The sequence below is a fragment of the Haliotis rufescens genome, unplaced genomic scaffold, assembly GCF_023055435.1.
Source record: "Haliotis rufescens isolate VD_foot unplaced genomic scaffold, xgHalRufe1.0.p SCAF_11, whole genome shotgun sequence".
NCBI lineage: Eukaryota > Metazoa > Mollusca > Gastropoda > Lepetellida > Haliotidae > Haliotis > Haliotis rufescens.
In genome coordinates this window covers 41,688,502-41,703,859 of record NW_025963791.1, presented here as the reverse complement: position 1 = coordinate 41,703,859, position 15,358 = coordinate 41,688,502, and the positions used below count along the sequence as shown (strand labels likewise).

The window sequence follows — 15,358 nt, the reverse complement described above, 5'->3', positions numbered from 1 at the left end:
TGGTGGTAGGGTGGATAGTATGTAAAGATAATGTTACAGCCATGGCACGGGAAACACGTTATTGTACTGCCATTGGTGGTAGGGTGGATAGTATGTAAAGATGATGTTACAGCCATGGCACGGGAAACACGTTACTGCACTGTCATTGGTGGCAGGGTCGATAGTATGTAAAGATAATGTTACAGCCATGGTACGGGAAGCACGTTACTGTAGTGCCATTGGTGGTAGGGTGGATAGTATGTAAAGATAATGTTACAGCCATGGCACGGGAAACACGTTACTGTAGTGCCATTGGTGGTAGGGTGGATAGTATGTAAAGATAATGTTACAGCCATGGCACGGGAAGCACGTTACTGTAGTGCCATTGGTGGTAGGGTGGATAGTATGTAAAGATAATGTTAGAGCCATGGCACGGGAAGCACGTTACTGTAGTGTCATTGGTGGTAGGGTGGATAGTATGTAAAGATAATGTTACAGCCATGGCACGGGAAGCACGTTACTGTAGTGCCATTGGTGGTAGGGTGGATAGTATGTAAAGATAATGTTACAGCCATGGCACGGGAAACACGTTACTGTAGTGCCATTGGTGGTAGGGTGGATAGTATGTAAAGATAATGTTAGAGCCATGGCACGGGAAGCACGTTACTGTAGTGTCATTGGTGGTAGGGTGGATAGTATGTAAAGATAATGTTAGAGCCATGGCACGGGAAGCACGTTACTGTAGTGTCATTGGTGGTAGGGTGGATAGTATGTAAAGATAATGTTAGAGCCATGGCACGGGAAGCACGTTACTGTAGTGTCATTGGTGGTAGGGTGGATAGTATGTAAAGATAATGTTACAGCCATGGCACGGGAAACACGTTACTGTACTGCCATTGGTGGTAGGGTGGATAGTATGTAAAGATAATGTTACAGCCATGGCACGGGAAGCACGTTACTGTAGTGTCATTGGTGGTAGGGTGGATAGTATGTAAAGATAATGTTACAGCCATGGCACGGGAAACACGTTACTGTACTGCCATTGGTGGTAGGGTGGATAGTATGTAAAGATGATGTTACAGCCATGGCACGGGAAACACGTTACTGCACTGTCATTGGTGGCAGGGTCGATAGTATGTAAAGATAATGTTACAGCCATGGTACGGGAAGCACGTTACTGCACTGTCATTGGTGGCAGGGTGGATAGTATATAAAGATAATGTTACAGCCATGGTACGGGAAGCACGTTACTGTAGTGTCATTGGTGGTAGGGTGGATAGTATGTAAAGATAATGTTACAGCCATGGTACGGGAAGCACGTTACTGTAGTGTCATTGGTGGTAGGGTGGATAGTATGTAAAGATAATGTTACAGCCATGGCACGGGAAGCACGTTACTGCACGGCCATTGGTGGTAGGGTGGATAGTATGTAAAGATGATGTTTCAACAATTTCACAGAACAGGTATAATTAAGTGAGTGAGTGAATTAGTTTGATTTAACGCATTTGAACAGTACTCCAGTTATATCACGGCATGTCAGCTTGTGTGAAGAAAACCCAAAGTGATGCAGGTCTCAGACGTCGTCCATTTTGGTGAGACCTAGAAACCGGCATTGGACGGAGTCATAGGTTTCTGGTGTGCCCAAAGAGACGCAGCCCTATATGCGATTTGCGGCGCCTTAGACGACTGGGTCACCCGTGCCTCAAGTATATGGCGGTGTGGGGTAAAACATTTATAACATAGTAACCGTGACTATGCCTAACTGAAGTACATACCCAACAGTGCTGTAGCATGTCTCGTGGAAACGTCAACTCTATTGCTATGCAGGTGGCACAGGCGGTGGCAAGCAGTCTGGGTATACCAGTCACAACCATCAAGGTCCGCCCAAACATCTCCCACGTCAGCGTCAACAACTTCCCCACGGCGGGCAGCTCCACCAGCGAGCTGGCTGTGAACGTGAGCTTCAGGATTGACTTTATCGAATTTCATGTAATCCAGTTTGTACCTAACGCGTCGTTATACAGGTCATACTTCGGTCATGTTTCAGTCATACACCGGTCATTATACAGGTCATACACCAATCATTGTACAAGTTATACACCGGTCATTATATAGGCCATACACCGGTCATTATACAGGTCATATACCGGTCATTATACAGGTCATACACCGGTCATTATATAGGTCATACGCCGGTCATTATTCAGGTCATACACCGCTCATTATACAAGTCATTATACAGGTCTGACACCGGTCATTATACAGGCCATACACCGGTCATTATACAGGTCATACGTCAATCATTATACAGGTCATACACCGGTCATTATACAGGTCATACACCGGTCATTATACAAGTCGTACGCCAATCACTATACAGGTCATACACCGGTCATTATGCAGGTTATACACCGGTCATTATACAGGTCATACACCGCTCATTATACATGTCATACACCGCTCATTATACAGGTCATACGCCAATCATTATACAGGTCATACACCGGTCATTATACAGGTCATACACCGATCATACACCGGTCATTATACAGGTCATACGTCTGTCATTATACAGGTCATACACCGTTCAATATACAAGTCATACGCCAATCACTATACAGGTCATACACCGGTCATTATACAGGTCATACACCGGTCATTATACAGGTCATACACCGCTCATTATACATGTCATACACCGCTCATTATACAGGTCATACGCCAATCATTATACAGGTCATACACCGGTCATTATACAGGTCATACACCGGTCATTATACAGGTCATACGTCTGTCATTATACAGGTCATACACCGTTCAATATACAAGTCATACGCCAATCACTATACAGGTCATACACCGGTCATTATACAGGTCATACACCGGTCATTATACAGGTCATACACCGGTCATTATACAGGTCATACATCGGTCATTATACAGGTCATACACCGGTGATTATACAGGTCATACATCGCTTATTATACAGGTCATTATACAGATCATACACAGGTCATTATGCAGGTCATACACCGGTGATTATACAGGTCATACACCGGTCATTATGCAGGTCATACACTGATGATTATACAGGTCATACGCCGGTCATTATACAGGTCATACGCCGGTTATTATACCATTCATCCATCAATCATTACACAGGTCATACACCGGTCATTATGCAGGTCATACACCGGTGATTATACAGGTCATACACCGGTGATTATACAGGTCATACACCGGTCATTATACAGGTCATACACCGCTCATTTTACAGGTCATACCCCGGTCATTATACAATTCATACACCAATAATTATACAGGTCATACACCGGTCATTATGCAGGTCATACACCGGTCATTATACAGGTCATACACCGGTCATTATACAGGTCATACGCCGGTCGTTATACACTCTCTTACACTTACTCTCACTTTAGGCATATTTAGGTGCCAAGGTTGCATTCTATATCTATATTGTGCCGTTCCTATCTTTAAGTCTGCCCTGCGATGCTGTGAGATTCTGAAGGAGAGGATGGAACCAGTCAGGAAGAATGTTCCTGAAGGTGCTGACTGGCTCACTGTCATCAGGGCGTGCTCCAAACTCGGCATCGAACTGGCAGCCAAACACAAGTAGGCAACACCCCCGTGTGCGTGTGTGTTCGGTGAAGGGCAAAGTGACCAAGTCGTTGTTTTATTTATTGTTTGTTTATTGTTTAACGCTGCACTAAACAATATTTAAGCTATGTGACGGCGGCCTATAAAGAATGGAGTATCAATGCCAGAATATCAAGTGATCAATATTTTGAACAACGATACACACCGTCGGGGTACGGTGACACACATACAACCATATCATTATCATTATCATTATTATCATTAAAGGGAAGGATACTATTTGAAGGTCATCTCGAGCCTGACCACTCAATCCATTTAGTCGCTTCTTACGACCAGCATAGATTGCTGGGAACCAATTCTAACCCAGAATCCCCATAGATGGGCCACACGTTGATAAACAGTATATATAGCGGTATTAATGCCATGGGGGGCATCTCGATCTGATGACTGGCATCCACAACAACATTTGGTACCAATCTGCGAAATACATGAATTTCATCTGGTGCAGAAAGGTCGTCTTCCATAATATAGTTCATGTTATGTCAGCATCTCTCAGTTTCCCTCTTTTCAATACAGTGGCTGTAATTAAGAATTGACTTTCACTTTGTGTGAGTTCACTGGAGTATGAACCTTCATAGAGTGAGGGCCAAACTGTATGAACGTCGGAGCTTTCATACAATGTTTGGCCTTCACTCTATGAAGGTTCGTACTCCAATGAACTTACACAAAGTGAAATGCAATTCTTATTATTTTTTATATCACTAGTTTTACCTCAAAGGATGTAGACCTTAATCGATACACAATTATATTTAGTACGTGTGACTTCATGTTTACACTAACAGCCATACAACAACCAGCTGTATGGCGTATTAAAATAGTTCCTAAAAACGAGAGGTGACATGAGCGTATGTGTGCTCAACATGCCCAACAGGGAAGACTTTTGTAGTTTCTTTAGAACAAATGTACTCAAATAATATCCTCATTAGATGAGAAAGGTCTGTTAAGAACTACCTCAGAAAGTCAGTCACAATGACAGCGCGTCGTAATACATTTACATCAAGTAAAAGACGTCAAAATGGCCGACACGATAAACGTGACGGGAGAGATTTGCGAAGTTGTTAATGACTGGCGGTTACATGTGTCAGTCATCATTGGTCAGCTGGCCGATCATTGAAAGGTGATTAAAGATGTGTCAAACGGACACTTAGGTAAATTCATAGATTGCTGTAGACGGTCACTGTCACCCAAGACACGGATCGAGACGATACTACGATGTTTTTCTGATAATTTCGACCCTTTAATCTTGAACTCAGCGTGTCAGTATACATTGAGAAACGTCAGAGAGTTTGTCGCTTCTGTATGTTTTCGTGCAAAGGAATTCCCAGGGGTTTCCCGACTAATGTGGAAGTAGTCCGTTAATAGTTACGTCATTTCAAAAGCAGGGTCTCGTGAAAAACGTATGAACGTCAAATTGTGTCGTTCAGACACTTATGAAAGTCAATTTCACGGTCATGTGACCGACCACCTTTCCAATGGAAAAGCCGTGTATCGTGTAAACGTCAAATTAAAAAATTATTTTCTGATAACATATTTTCATTATTAATTTTCATATTTCTCATTTCATTAAATTTCTCATTGTAATTCTCATTGAAGCACGTTTACTTATAACTACACGTGTAACTGATTTTGTGGGGTCGATAAAACACTGCAAATGTATTTCAGATGGAAACCAGAATGGCAAGGGGGTGCCTACTCCCCTGCCTATTGTGCCTTCGCAGCTGGGGCGAGTGAGGTGGAGCTTGACGTTCTGACGGGGGAGAACCATATCAGGAGGGTGGATATCATCTATGACTGTGGCGAAAGGTGAGTGAGTGAGTATTGAGTGAGTGAGTGGTATCGCGGTGACAAACCATGATTCACATTCAGGGTGATACGGTAATTCCAATTAAAGATCATCTGATCCTGGCCGTACTAAGGGACATAACTCTGCACGGCAGTTGTGCGTTACCTGGGCTACACGTGCTCCTGATTTGAGCAGTATGACATGACTGATATGTTACACCCGGCCGATACATAATGTTTTCACACTCCTGTGTAGGGGACACGGGTGGCCCAGTTGTCTAAGGCGCCGCGATTCGCCGTGCAGAGTTGCGTTCCTTGGGCACGCCAGAAACCTATGCTTGTGGGTTCAATCCCGGTTCAATCCTAGGTTATGTTTCTAGGTTTGTTAGCACCATACCCGTGCTCATGGGTTTCACCGAAGTGGTAAACGTCCGAGACCCGCATCACTTCGGGCTTTCCTCCCACATTAAGCTGACCCGCCGTGATATAACTTGATTAATGTTAAAAGCCGCGTTACACCTCACTCACTCACTCACTCACTCACTCACTCACTCACTCACTCACTCACTCACTCACTCACTCCTGTGTAACTGAGATCGGCAGGGCAGTCAAGGGGTTAAAGTGTTCGCTCCTTAAGCCAACGGCCAAGGTTCAATTTTCTCAATTGCTACAATGTGTATGACGTCGATGTCCCAGATATTTCGTCTTGTGTATATTGCTAAGTAAAGCCAAAGTGAAGGAGATGTGAATCTAGTTTCATATACAGTGAAACCTCGTTAACTCGAATTCGATATACCGGTCACAACTTAAGACGAGACCCGTGAAGATTCAAGTTAGAAAAGGCACCCCATGTTTGCTGTAAAAGGCGACTATGCTTGTCGTAAGAGGCGACTAAGGGGATCGGGTGGTCAAGCTCGCTCACTTGGTTGATGCATGTCATCGTATCCCAATGGCGTTAAACAACAAGCAGCCAATAAAAAAACGAAATTTAGGACTATTTTTGTATCAGCACTATGGTCGCCAGTGGCTTGTCTCGAACTACAAAATAATATATTTTCAATGATTTAGAGGAATTAAAAATCACGAGGTTTCAAAGACTGACGTCTGCGTCGTCTGGCGGGTAGACCGTCTGAGGTCGGTGTTTCTATTCCCTCGACGCGTCATACAAACAAACGTTAAAAGATGGGACGCACGTCAAGTCTCACACACACGTCGCAATATAAGTTCCATAAACTTGAACGCGACGTTAATCCCATTTCACCTCACCTCACAAGACAAGATGTTTCGTGTTACAGCTTGAACCCAGTCCTGGACATAGGCCAGATCGAGGGCGCCTTCATGATGGGCGTGGGAGGGCTACTGTTGGAGAGAGTTGTGTATGATGACGTCACAGGCAGAGTCGTCAACAACAGTACATGGGTATACTGATCTGATCTGATATACTGATCTCTACTGATTAGGCACATGTCTCAATGCACGGAAAGTCCATTCTGATTAACAGTTGCTAATTGTTAACTTTGTAATCGTCATTGGAAGTGTAAGTGGCACGGAAGGCCCAGTGGCGTCATGAATGCTCTACCCTGGGCCGTGACAGGATCTGCTGATCAGAATTCCAATCCAATCCAAGCACGTGTTTCATCAAACTGATAAGCGTACATGCGTCAGCTCTTTGGGGTTTCTGTCAAATTAGTCATACACACAATGTTTGCACTGAAGTAATGTCTCACAATATTATTATTTGAAACTTTTCCCTGTTTGTCTATTTTCTTTAAATAACTGCATACAGAATGGTGGTGATTTTGAATAACACGCTTGTAAGATTAATACATATATATCTTAGCGAATGCACTGACACGATGGGATTATGATATAGTACTGAGAGTGTCATGCTTTCAAAAATAGCAATGTTCGGGGAGATTGTGGTGAGCGATAGAATATGACTATAGGGTTGAGCAGCGTTGTTTATTGATCGTGCAATGATTAAACCTCTCTCGGCAGAAAAGTGCGTTATTGTTGACGATGAAGTGCATTGACGTTGACGATGACGTACATTGACGTTGATGATGAAGTGCATTGACGTTGACGATGACGTTCATTGACGTTGATGATAAAGTGCATTGACGTTGCTGATGACGTACATTGAAGTTGATGATGAAGTGCATTGACGCAATGGAACTTCAATTACGCTAATGGCGTTTATAGTTATAAAATCCATGACCTGATTCCCTACTTACGTCTATCGCAAATGTCAAACAGCAAACGGAAGCAACTGTGGTAGTTGTGAATCTCACAGCGTCACTGGTGACGTGATTCATGGACAAGGTGTTTGAATTGACGTGTCCTTCATTTTGAAACGATAATGAAGAACAATTTGTTTCTTCTTACAATCAATTATATTTCTGATTAATTTTTCTTAAATACCCTTATATGCATTTTTTAAATTGCTGATGTCATTGTGATATTAATATATTATCGATATTTAGTATAGAATACATATCATTCATACATAACGCATTCATGACACAAATGGCAATTGCATTATTGCAAGAATTAACGAATTACAGTTCAGCAACCCCCTGTTCTTGGCTTCAAACAGTAATAACGAGGAAATAGACTACGATGGATTATAGGACAAGGCCGTGTCTTTATCGTGGGTGTTGTAGCGCTTCCTTGGAGCATTTCTCCTTCATCCTTATATTCATACCTATCATTATCATAATCGTCAGTTTTCATATTTATCATCAGGACTACAAGCCCCCGACATGTAAGGACATACCAGTGGACTGGAGGATCTCCCTGCTGCCCGACTCCCCGTGTCCACAAGGCGTAAGGGGATCTAAAGGTATGCGGAGCGTATTGCATGGATTGCATGTCAGCCTTAGGTTAGCGTCGTGTCGGGGAAGCCAAGCGTGGCGCGGATGGTGTACGTTACCAGTTACCAGACACCCGGGAGCAAGTGTAGAATCTCATGTTTTGTTCATCCGGGGATTGACCATGAGCGGGTCACGGTACAACTAGGAGGCCATTGGCCCCCAGATCCACCAGAAGGCTCCATCGTGTTTAACATGGCCTTTACTCTAAACATTCACTATATCTCATAGTAATTTTTAACATTCTTTATTCAGTAAAGATGTAGGCCACCGGCCCTTGGTACATTGTCTTGCACAGTAAACAACTCAGCTCAGTTACACATTGTAACATTGTATAGTGTTGCCGATCATAATAACTTAAGCTTTCTAACATTCACTGCACGGAAAATGAAGGTAGATGAATTTCTTAAAACTGTTTCATTTGAAGTAGACATTAGTATTTTAAATTTTTACCAGTGATAGATGGACATAATATTTCTGTAAGTATATTTGGCGGAGATGTTTGTACACATTACAGATTACCAACACATCGTACATGGCAAAACATGACTACCAGCCTTGCATAGTCTTTGTTCCCTAGGTACATGTACATGACATGTTCATATCTACCAGTCTCAATAGATTATCTGATTTGAACTATGTAGTAGCTATAGCACACCTGAATTTAGTTAGTGTCATTTTATTTATATAAGACTCAACAGAAAATTGAACAATGAATGATGAAACATTGTAGAACAACCACACATTTTAGCATGTCAATCCTGCTACAAATACATTATGCTATACACGATTCCTCAGTTAACTCTGTGGTTTTCCTAAATAAATCCAAATTCATAAAGTGAGACTTTAAATTTGATGCCTGGTGTGTTACAAAATGCTTATATAACTGTAAATAACTTTTCTTTGGATACCGTGAATCAGGCATTTTTGTCAGTTTACACCAATAGTTGATACAACGTTTAAACGCCAATATATTGAGTGGATATCTACATATTCACCTCGAGCGACATGATTCGGCGTGGAGGATTTGACCGCTAGGGATTTTTTACAAGCAGATGCGTGTACAGCTTGTGATTCTTTAATATTATTTATATCCCCCAGTTTTAGTACCATACGGGAAATGGGAACAACTTTGCATCAGTGTCTTGACAAAAGTTTATAAATAATGGGTTTAAGTATCACAAGTGATTTTAAGACAGAAACAGTTTTCTTTTAGCCTGAGATGCACCACTATTACAGCGTTTTGACCAAGATACATTCCTTGCAAACCATACACCTCAATATTTGTAAGATGACACACAATCAATTGGATTAGGACCATACTTCTACTTTTCATATCTTGAAAGAATTACGGCAATTTTAAGACAACAACTTTTGTCTTATCCAGGTTTAGCGATCACTTGTAATAACAGCAATACCTTTCCCACATATCTATTCTTTTCTGTAGGGCAAACACTGTATCAGAAATAAGAAATAAGTATAACATGACAAGAAATACCTGTATGACATCTGGGTGTAACTGGATGTCAGGTCTTGAATTTCCCTTGCTGGATTATCAGTAAATATTCCAAAGAGAAAAGGGCTGAAGATGCAGCCCTGGCTGAGACAACATTCAAATATTTCATTAAAGCAGTTACCAAATTTAACACTTGAGATACGCCTTTAAATATAGAGACAGTATACATATGCATTCAGACATCTTTGGTGAATATACTGACGTGCGAGCATTGTGTGCTTTGTGTTTCACCTGTTATGGGATATAATGAACGTATCTCAGGCAAAGATCAGTGACCTTGACCGTCGATCCCTTGGCTTACGTCCCTTCAAATTGTGTACAAATGCTATAGTCTCATGTTTTATCTCCCCAGCGGTGGGGGAACCACCTATTATGCTGTCGACAGGAGTTTTCTTTGCCCTGAAACACGCAGTGGGTGCGGCCAGGCTTGACCTGACGGGTGACAGCAAGTACCAGGAGTCAGGTGAGGGGTGCTGCTGGTGGGCTGTTCACACGGTACGACGGTCGTATGAACTGAAGTATGCATGTGTCGTTCATACAGCAGTCTCATGACTATTTACATACACAGCGTCGCATATATTCCCGTCTAATGCCCTGTTTGATATTCACAGTGAGTGAGTGAGTGAGTATGGTTTTACACCCCTTTCAGCAATATTCCAGCAACATCACGACGGGGGCACCAGAAATGGACTTAATACATTGTACCCATGTGGGGAATCGAACCCGGGTCTTCGGCTTCGTCGTGACGAGCGAACGCTTAAAACACCAGGCCACCCCACCGCCCAAGTAGGCATGTACATGTATCACGCCTTACAGTTGAAATAACATTTCAAAGCACCTTGTGAATAGAATAACTCAGACACGCAGACCTTTGATAATGTTAAAAAAATGTTAAAAATTGACAATTTGTCACAATGTTGTCCAACGTACCAATTTTCCATAAACCTATATTCAATATTGACAAACTAGATGCAAAACACAAGCCGGAGCCTGTGTGGTCATATTTAGACTATTTTGGCTTCAATAGATAATATTCTGTCGGACAATTCTTACTTAATAGCATGCTGCAAGTTGTGCCGAGTAAATGTTCCAAAACGGGTGCTCTATATAAGTTAGCCCAGTGCGGAGTCATATCATGTACATATCCGTGTAATTAATAACGTATTTGTTAAACGTATCTGTACATTGATAAAGAGCAAAGTCTGAGAAGCATCAGTATCTCGTTCTCCAGAAGGACACGTCTAGAGTGGCTGCATGTGGCATGGCAGCAGTAAGAATGGTAAAACACTCGTGCTGAACATGGTTGAACCGTGCAAGTGAGAAGGAAGGAAGGATGAAAGGAATATACAGTCAAACACCGTTGTGTCGAAGTTGAAGGGACCTTCGTAAATACTTCGAGTTATCCGATGTTCGACACAACCAATATTGATGAAAAAAAGGATTATTACCTCGATATTATTTACTCGTACCTCGTGGGTTATTCTAAAAATACTCAGGGACTAGCTTATACTTCGAGACAACCGTAAGTTCGACACATCAAAGTTCGACACAACGCTGTTTGACTGTAACAGCTTGTGTTCATCTTACTCTTGAAACCGGGGTGTTGATGTATACGTTTTCACTGTTCCAGCTGCTCCCATGACGGTGGAGAGAGCGCATCAGGGCTGCGGTGTGGTCGTGGACAGCCTGAAGCTCTAGCAGGCACACTCGGGATGTCCCCACCCACCGCCTCTTGCTTCGGGGTACAAATCCAGTCAGCCGTGGGAATCCCTGAAACAAATCCCTTCATTTTGCTTCCTACGGGAACCTGTTCCATATCCGGACGTCACACTGGCAGTGTGTTCGTGTTTATTTCCAAGTCGTTTGTTTACCCGCTTCTTTGTGTCTGAGAAGATGAGTCTGTTGTAAAGCAATGTGCATACAACATAAGGTTAAAAAGACGAGAGACACACAAGTTTTACTCGTTTTGAACCGATTTAATTACCAAAGCATAAAAGCTGGAACAGACTTGACCATAAGATTGCCGTGAAACAACATGGTATAAAGAACACAATGAAGAATATCAATTATTTGTTGTTTTGTGGATGGCGAAAATGTTACACATTCAGTATGATGTAGAGTGTATGTGCGTGCGTGCGTGCGTGCGTGCGTGCGTGCGTGGGAGTTTTCTACGTGGATGTATGCAACTATACGAAAGTAAAATTTACAATATGGTATAATTAAAACAAATGCGAGAAGATTGATACTTCTATTCAGTTCTTCTCCTTAGCAAGCACGAAGATGTGCCACCTCGCGTCAATGATATTGACGACAGTACACGACTTCGGCATCAGGAACGGTCATTGTGGATAATCCCTTGTACTCCTACATGTATATGTAGCTACATATATTAGTTAAACTTTTCTTAAAAGCATTAGGCTTAAAGATTTGTAGGGCGTTTCAAAACATACCAGACCGGTGAAGATCCAGGGTAGAATAGGTCTTCAGCGACCCATGCTTGCCGTAAAAGGCAACTATGCTTGTCGTAAGAGGCGACTAACGGGTTTGGGTGGTCAGGCTCGCTGACTTGGTTGATGCACTCATGTTTATAAATTTGTGTGAAGGAATGTAGCTGTGCTCAGGCGCTTATGTTATTAAATACTCGATTCTAAACTGGTCATTCAGAAGAATCAAATCATGATAACCCCCTAATCAGCCGAAATGACGACCGAATCACCGCGGAAGATGTTATTAATAGTACTTCTTTATCGGTCATTGTCGGTAGGCATCTACTGAATAAGTATACGTCCTGTTATAGATTATAGAGAACATATTTGCGAAAACTACAATATTCATAGTATGCGTGACAATACATTTGTGCAGGAAACACGATAGAATTCGACTGAGAGAGCGTACTTCTGTAAGTTCTGGGGACAACAGAGAGGTTGAAATTTGGCGCGTGTCTCTTCCCCACTTCGATTTCAAATGTTCTGCAGAACAATGAGTGAGTGAGTGAGTTTGGTTTAACGCCGCTTTTAACAGTATTCCAGTTATATCGCGGCGTGTCAGCTCAATGTGGGAGGAAAGCCCGAAGTGATGCAGGTCTCAGACGTTTACCACCCCGGTAAAAACCCACGAGTGCGGGCATGGTGCTGACAAACCTAGAAACATAATCGGGGCGAACCGGGATTCGAACCCACAATCATAGGTTTCTGGCATGCCCAAGGGACGCAACTCTGCACAGCGAATCGCGGCGCCTCAGACGACTGGGCCACCCGTGCCCCCCTGCAGAACAATGAGCGGTGTGACGTCAAAATAGTGATGTGAGGTATGGAACTAAACCTTGCAAGGTGTAGTTTTCTTTAAGGGTGCACACTTCATGCTGGCTTACTAAGTCACTGTAAATACTACACATTTTCAAAGGTTGCCATATGTGCGAGTATCGCATATTGATGTCAAATAAAACAATGTTCGAACACATTAAGCTGTATTCTTTGTATAAATGCAATATTGGTGTTTCACGAACTGAAATCTACGGTGGCCCATAAGGCCAATCTATTTTACCTGTCTTGTGTATATATGGACACCAATCTAAACGTGTATTTTACCTGTCTGGTGTGAGGGGCGGTCGGGTAGCCTAGTGGTTAAAGCGTTCGCTCGTCACGCCGAAGACCCGGGTTCGATTCCCGACATGGGTACAATGTGTGAAGCCCATTTCTGGTGTCCCCAGCCGTGTTATTGTTGGAATATTCCTAAAAGCGGCGTAAAATCAAACTCACTCACTCACTCACTCACTGTCTGGTGTGCACGTAGTAACCAATCTAAAGATGTATTTTACCTGTCTGGTGTATATATAGACACCAACCTGGAGGTGTATTTTACCTGTCTGGTGTATATATAGACACCAACCTGAAGGTGTATTTTACCTGTCTGGTGTATATATAAACACTAACATGAAGGTGTATTTCACCTGTCTGGTGTATATATAGACACCAACCTGAAGGTATATTTTACCTGTCTGGTGTATATATAGACACCAATCTGAAGGTGTATTTTACTTGTCTGGTATATATGTAGACACCAATCTAAAGGTGTATTTTACCTGTCTGGTGTATATATAGACACCAACCTGAAGGTGTATTTTACCTGTCTTGTGTATATATAGACACCAACCTGAAGGTGTATTTTACCTGTCTGGTGTATATATAAACACTAACATGAAGGTGTATTTCACCTGTCTGGTGTATATATAGACACCAACCTGAAGGTATATTTTACCTGTCTGGTGTATATATAGACACCAATCTGAAGGTGTATTTTACTTGTCTGGTATATATGTAGACACCAATCTAAAGGTGTATTTTACCTGTCTGGTGTATATATAGACACCAACCTGAAGGTGTATTTTACCTGTCTGGTGTATATATAAACACTAACATGAAGGTGTATTTCACCTGTCTGGTGTATATGTAGACACCAACCTGAAGGCGTATTTTACCTGTCTGGTGTATATGTAGACTCCAATCTCAAGGTGTATTTTACCTGTCTTGTGTGCACGTAGACACCAATCAGAGGTGTATTTTACCTGTCCGGTTTGCACGTAGACACCAATCAGAAGGTGTTTTTTTACCTGTCTGGTGTGCACGTAGACACCAATCAGAAGGTGTATTTTACCTGTCTGGTGTGCACGTAGACACCAATCAGAAGGTGTATTTTACCTGTCTGGTGTATATATAGACACCAATCTAAAGGTGTATTTTACCTGTCTGGTGTATATATAGACACCAATCTCAAGGTGTATTTTACCTGTCTGGTTTATATGTAGACACCAATCTAAAGGTGTATTTTACCTGTCTGGTGTATACATAGACACCAACTGAAGGTGTATGTTACCTGTCTGGTGTATATATAGACACCAACCTGAAGGTATATTTTACCTGTCTGGTGTATATATAGACACCAATCTGAAGGTGTATTTTACTTGTCTGGTGTATACGTAGACACCAACCTAAAGGCGTATTTTACCTGTCAAGAGTATATATAGACACCAATCTGAAGGTATATTTTACCTGTCTGGTGTATATATAGACACCAACCTGAAGGTATATTTTACCTGTCTGGTGTATATATAGACACCAATCTGAAGGTGTATTTTACCTGTCCGGTGTTCACGTAGACACCAATCAGAAGGTGTTTTTTTACCTGTCCTGTGTGCACGTAGACACCAATCAGAAGGTGTATTTTACCTGTCTGGTGTGCATGTAGACACCAATCTAAATGTGTATTTTACCTGTCTGGTGTATATATAGACACCAACCTGAAGGTATATTTTACCTGTCTGGTGTATATATAGACACCAACCTGGAGGTGTATTTTACTTGTCTGGTATATAGGTAGACACCAATCTAAAGGTGTATTTTACCTGTCTGGTGTTTATATAGACACCAATCTAAAGGTGTATGTTACCTGTCTGGTGTATATATAGACACCAACCTGAAGGTGTATTTTACCTGTCTGGTGTATATATAGACACCAATCTGAAGGTGTATTTTAC

The 15,358-nt window shown here is 42.1% G+C and overlaps 1 protein-coding gene across 5 annotated transcripts in view; it reads left to right on the top strand.

Moving 5' to 3' along the window:
- Positions 1–13,288, top strand: part of LOC124142279 (xanthine dehydrogenase/oxidase-like) — a 68,724-nt gene extending 55,436 nt beyond the window's left edge. For 4 of the 5 annotated variants that reach the window (XM_048392755.1, XM_048392753.1, XM_048392756.1 and 1 more), the window contains 7 exons: positions 1,807–1,935; positions 3,479–3,612; positions 5,320–5,460; positions 6,735–6,858; positions 8,185–8,281; positions 10,178–10,288; positions 11,456–13,288. In XM_048392755.1, coding sequence (XP_048248712.1) covers positions 1,807–1,935; positions 3,479–3,612; positions 5,320–5,460; positions 6,735–6,858; positions 8,185–8,281; positions 10,178–10,288; positions 11,456–11,523 — 804 coding nt within the window. In that variant the 3' untranslated portion in view covers positions 11,524–13,288. The remainder of the gene's footprint in view (positions 1–1,806; positions 1,936–3,478; positions 3,613–5,319; positions 5,461–6,734; positions 6,859–8,184; positions 8,282–10,177; positions 10,289–11,455) is intronic. The other variant, XM_048392754.1, reaches the window with a different exon arrangement.
- Positions 13,289–15,358: the final 2,070 nt, after the last annotated feature.